A 5,731-nucleotide genomic window follows, 5' to 3' on the forward strand; every position below is an offset into this window, starting at 1 on the left:
TTATTACCTTTCTGATTTTTTTCAACTTTTTATTTTATAAATAAAAGATTCAAGCTACTATTATTATAATTGCTTGTGAATTTTATATCGTGTTTTCAGGTTATTTTGTTAGCACGATCTATTTAAATAATACAAAAAGTTGTTTGAACAATTTTGTAAAAACTCAAAAACATGCAATTGTGCTGTTGAATTGAACATTGTTTCATTGAAAACAATGTGAACAGCTTGCACAAAATCACGCAGAATAAAGAATAATTGCTTTACTATATGAAAAATCCAAGTAGTTCAATATTATCACTATGCTGTTTGATGTAGATTTGTACTTATCGTGCAAATTTGAAAACTTCATTCTTTTAAAGGCACGAGCAGTTGAACAAATAGGCTTGGTCTGAAATCTTCTTGTCGCGTATAAAACCATTCTAAAACAAAAAACGAGCATATAGAAGTAATTATAATGCGATTATAATTAAATGTTCAATTATATTTTATTATTATAATCGGCGTTCCACATTCAATGTTTACGATCTTACATCAATCTTTTTTTATTTCACATGTTTTGATTTGAAAACTATTCCCGATTAATAAATTAAAATTTCATATTAGGGCTCAGCTAAATGGCGGTTAGAAAATCATTTTGGGTTGATTTTGATTAAGGAAATATTGCTGCTCACTTTTTATTTTGATTCGTTTTTATCGTATCTATAAATTAAATTTTATCTGGCGTCACTCACTGGTTCATGACTTCATGTTCATGTTGTGTTTCATGTTTTGTTTTGTGTTTCATGTTGTGTTTCATCTTTTCATGTTTTCGTCTGGTGTTTAATTTAATTTTAATAGTTAGTCACTGTACGAACTGTTGCTAGTTATTTAGGCGATAAAAGCATTGTGAAATAAATTGGACATATAATATACAAAATATATAATAAATTAAATATTAATTTAATTAAATTAAAAATTTTGAATAAATTAAATTATTAATGCCTTTAATGGTAAAAATTTTTTACTATTTTTATTTAATTTTTTACTATAAAAAGAGTTTAAAAAATTATTATAATCATCAGACTTTAAAATATTTATTTATATATTTAATATATTATATTATATTATAATTATATGACACAATAACGAATAACAACGGAATATTATAATTATAAAAATATAGATTATATAATTTAGTCTTTTGAATTTTTAATAGAGGCCCCCTTTAGCCTACAAAGCTATCTTCAATTATATTTTAAAATTTATTTTTAAAATATCAAATTAGCATTTCATTTTAATGTGGCTTACAGGATAATAAATAACTTATCTTTGATTGAATGCTTTGAATAAATTTTACAAAAATGTTATAAAACCTTCTACTAATGATATAAATAATGATTGAGATTTTTTATTTCAACGTTTTCTTTAAATTAGGATATTCAAAAGCATTCAGTACACACACTTGTGTTTAGGTCATTAAAGAGGAGTCATGATATGTTTCTGTCAGAACAGTTGGCACCACTACCGAAGGAGGAAAGATTGTAAGGAGTTGTTATTTTTGTTTTCTTTGCTTCCATTTTCTGTATTTTTTTTGTTTGTCTTTGTTTTGTTTTGTTTATTTTACATTATTTTTGTTATTTGAAAATATTATAATTTTTATTTTTTCAGAAATAAATTCATTCTTGCTTATAAGACAAAAGACAGTCACAAAAATATTACAGCAAGTTAGTTTGAAAGTTTTTGATGCTGTGGTAAAATTTTGTTAAAAAAAATTTCTTTTAGTAGTTTATGTAACAGTTACTCTCTGGCAGTCTGATTGTTAATAATTGTGATTGTGTGTGCCCAAAATGTAATGATTTATACATTTTCACATCTTGAAAATTCAACGCAGAGAAAGACGATGTCCCGAACAATGTTGAGTGAGTTATCTTTTTTTTTCAGTTTTAACTTAGCATATAATTTATAATTTTGTTGTTAAAACTTATGTGAACGAATGTTTTACAATGAATGTAAGTTACATGAAAAATGTTATTTGTTTGAAATGCTGTCTTTCAGGACTGTAAATAGCTTTACTATATTTAACGTAGTTCACAAACATTTAAACGTGCAATTTCAACTGTTGATATATGGCGGATGTGGATACATAAAATATAGGATAGCTTAGACTTTTAAACTTTCTTCAATTTAAATATATTTTTTTCAAAGTTTAACTGTGCATAATCAAGCTGCACCTGCAATGTTTGGCAACCGAGCTTTAATCAGTATTGGTGATCAGAACATAATTGTCCCGAAGAAAGCTCCCACCATGCCCAAACCTACCTGGCATGCTCCTTGGAAACTATACAGGGTTTCTACCATTTTGTTTTGCTGCACAATTAAAAATTTGTTTTTAACTTTTTTATTATTTATTTTAAAATTCACTATGTTAAATTTAGTAGCAATTCTTAACTTCTTCTTTATATAATATAATAATCTTTATGTATTTTATACTTTTGTGCATGTATTTTGTGACTTAATTTTTTACTTTTATTATTTTCATTTCCACTTCTTTTAATTTCTTCTATCTTCTAACTCGAACAAACTCTGTATTATGAAATAAAAATTCTCTCAGAATTAATTTAAAATGTTGCAGGTGATAAGCGGACACGGGGGGTGGGTGAGGTGTGTTGATGTCGAGCCAGGCAATGAGTGGTTCGTCACTGGGTCAGCTGATCGTATCATCAAGGTTCTTCTTGCTTTTTTTTCCAGATTTGTTATATTGTTTTCAATCTTAATGGCTGGAGTAATTTGTGAGAAGCTGATGGGATTAAATTGATTGTTGCTTCATCAATTAGATTTATATTTGTTTCATCTATCTTGACTTTTGCAGCTGCTAATCTAACAGAGGTTCTATTAATCATAAATGTAATTTGACAAATATCATCACATCAAAATTTTTAAACTTTTAAAATCTTACCTAGATTTGGGACTTAGCGAAGGGCACGTTGAAGTTATCGCTAACTGGGCACATAAGTACGGTCCGTGGTGTCATGGTAGGGAAAAACCAACCATATTTGTTCTCGTGTGGAGAGGATAAACAGGTTAAGTGCTGGGATCTGGAATATAACAAGGTGAGCATCACTTAGAGATTTTTTTCCCCCAATAAACAAGACAATTATTTAATTTTTATTATTTTTTCGGTTTAAATTGTAATTAAATATAAAAATTGAACTCAGGTTATTCGACACTACCACGGCCACCTCAGTGCCGTATACGGGCTGGACTTGCATCCGACCATCGACGTGCTGGTCACCTGTGGCAGGGATGCCACTGCCAGGGTTTGCCAATTTGTTCAATTTATAAATAGCTGCTGTTGATTTCTACACATTTAAATTTACCTGTTGTCACTTCTAGTTTCAATTTTGTTGCTGTTCGGTTTTAATAGTTTTTTTTTCAAACTGTCAAATTGTTAATATTATTGTTTATTTTTTTTTTTGGTAACAAATAAAATAAAATTAGTTTTAAATTGTGGTTTCTTAATAAATCATCTCTCGGTGCATTTTTCAGGTGTGGGACATGAGGACGAAGGCACAAATCCACTGCCTTTCTGGTCATACCAATACTGTCTCACAAGTCAAATGTCAGGCTTCTGAACCTCAGGTGTGAAAATTATATAGCACTGCAGCACACACAAATACACACACACACACACGCGCGCGCGCATGCAGACACCACAAGTGTATGAAATTTTTACTACTCACCCACACACACACATACATGAAATTTTGATAAATGTGCAATGTATAAAATGAAAATTATGCTTTACCTTCATATATTTTCATTGAGTATCGTTGCCACTTTGTTAAATTTGCATTAAAGTTTAATGCTTTCTAAGTTTGGCTTACTTACTGTACTGGTTGGTTGGTTACATGATTGGTTACTTCTTACCTGCAGGTAATCACATGCTCGAACGACTCAACGATAAGGTACTGGGACCTGGTGGCCGGCCGATCCATCGTAACGTTAACCAACCACAAGAAGAGTGTCAGAGCCATTGCTATCCATCCGACGTTGTGAGTTCTATTAAACTGACGGTCGCCATTTGAAATAAATTTGTGTTTATTGTCGAAATTATTTTTTTTTTAAATTCATTTGAAAAATTTAATAGAAACAATTTATTTAAAATCTTTTAAAAATAAAATTAGAAATATGATGGCTTCCGGATCGCCGGACAACTTGAAACAATGGAGGTTCCCCGAGGGTAACTTCGTTCAGAACGTCTCAGGCCACAATGCCATCATCAACTGTCTGGCCATCAATAGAGATAATGTGATGGTTTCCGGAGGTACACTCATTCATTCATTCTTTCACACTTTTGCTCTATTCATTAATTCATTCAACCATTCATTCATTCATTTATTTTCCATGAATTAATACTTTTATTTTTGCTTTATACTATATTTACCAAAATTTTTTTTTTGTATTCTAAAAGTTTTTTTCGTTTCATGGCGAGTTGTAATATTTTTTTTATTTTATAAATTTATTTCTTCCAGGTGACAACGGTTCCATGTATTTCTGGGATTGGAAGTCAGCGTACAACTTTCAAAAGTATCAAACCGCCATTCAGCCTGGCTCGATAGACTCGGAGGCAGGCATCTTTGCCATGACCTTCGACAAGAGCGAAAGCAGGCTGATAACGTGCGAAGCTGACAAAACAATTAAGATATACAAGGAGGATGAAACAGCCGTTAGGACTTCCACAATTTTTTTCTTACGTGATTGTTTGCTTGCATAATCCAACATTTGCCATTGATTTTTTTTTATTTTCAGTTGAATCTTTTCTTCGTTGTAAATTCTTTTCTTTTTATTAATTTCATATTAACAGTCTTCATTAATTGTTTTAATTTTATCCAGTCCGAAGAAACCCATCCTCTCAATTGGAAGCCCGAGATCATCAAACGGAAATATTAATTTTTTTAAATTTTATTCTATGAAATTGTTTCAATTGGATAGTGTCTTTTATGAATGAAAAAATTAATTATTAAGTTAATTAATTAATCAATTATTAAATAAAACAATATTTTTTGATTGTGATAATAAAACTTTTCAAGCCAACAAGGAAAAATTTGCATGTGATTTGATACTCGATTCTTGGCCAACTTTTAAAACCGTTCATACGATCTTAAAATGTCCTCGATGACCGTTTTATCATTCCGCATTTCATTTCAATTAGTTCAAAACAACCGTCTAATGTCCTCGATGACCGTTTTATCATTCCGCATTTCATTTCAATTAGTTCAAAACAACCGTCTACCTTTAACAGCAAAAGCTACCTATTACATAATCATGCACAAAAATGTTCTCATTTTGCATTTACAACGGATTTCCGGTCAACTGCAAATTGGTATATCTGGAATGCAAAATAGCGACAACACATTGAATACCGTAAAATAGTCAGTTTGCCGAGGTTTTGTCATCGGAAAGATTTTCAAAGTATTTTTAAAATCATTAAAACGCACACTATTTATACAATTCATGCTGTCATAATTTTCTTACGTGAGCAAAATATGATTCAAACTCACTAAACAATACACCACCTAACAAGCAGGTTCGTTATCAGGGACGTCATTTCAGATTTTGGTTGGGGGTGGCGAACTTATGTGGTCTATGACTTAGCATGTAACATTATATATATATATATATATATATATATAAATAAAGATCACGGCGTTTCTTACAGTACTCAATCTATATGATAGTTTCTCGATTTTTC

General features: G+C 30.4%; 1 protein-coding gene across 1 annotated transcript; it reads left to right on the plus strand.

The window, feature by feature from the left end:
• Positions 1–534: 534 nt before the first annotated feature.
• HELRODRAFT_185026 (hypothetical protein) lies at positions 535–5,276 on the plus strand. Its single transcript, XM_009024408.1, has 14 exons — positions 535–620; positions 1,414–1,520; positions 1,648–1,703; positions 1,871–1,898; positions 2,185–2,326; positions 2,612–2,704; positions 2,940–3,089; positions 3,195–3,296; positions 3,526–3,618; positions 3,913–4,031; positions 4,164–4,303; positions 4,512–4,705; positions 4,873–5,147; positions 5,211–5,276. The coding sequence occupies exons 1-13, from the start codon at positions 615–617 to the stop codon at positions 4,927–4,929; spliced, it is 1,287 nt and encodes a 428-aa protein (XP_009022656.1). The 5' UTR covers positions 535–614; the 3' UTR covers positions 4,930–5,147; positions 5,211–5,276.
• The last annotated feature ends 455 nt before the right edge of the window (positions 5,277–5,731 follow it).

Source organism: Helobdella robusta, assembly GCF_000326865.2.
Source record: "Helobdella robusta unplaced genomic scaffold HELROscaffold_4, whole genome shotgun sequence".
NCBI classification, from domain to species: Eukaryota; Metazoa; Annelida; class Clitellata; order Rhynchobdellida; family Glossiphoniidae; genus Helobdella; species Helobdella robusta.

What these genes read in the sequence shown, in the direction of transcription:
- HELRODRAFT_185026 (XM_009024408.1), top strand. An exon ending in GCAGGGATGCCACTGCCAGG is followed by an intron (nt 3,297 to 3,525) that starts GTTTGCCAATTT and finishes TGCATTTTTCAG; the next exon opens with GTGTGGGACATGAGGACGAA. An exon ending in TAATGTGATGGTTTCCGGAG is followed by an intron (nt 4,304 to 4,511) that starts GTACACTCATTC and finishes TATTTCTTCCAG; the next exon opens with GTGACAACGGTTCCATGTAT.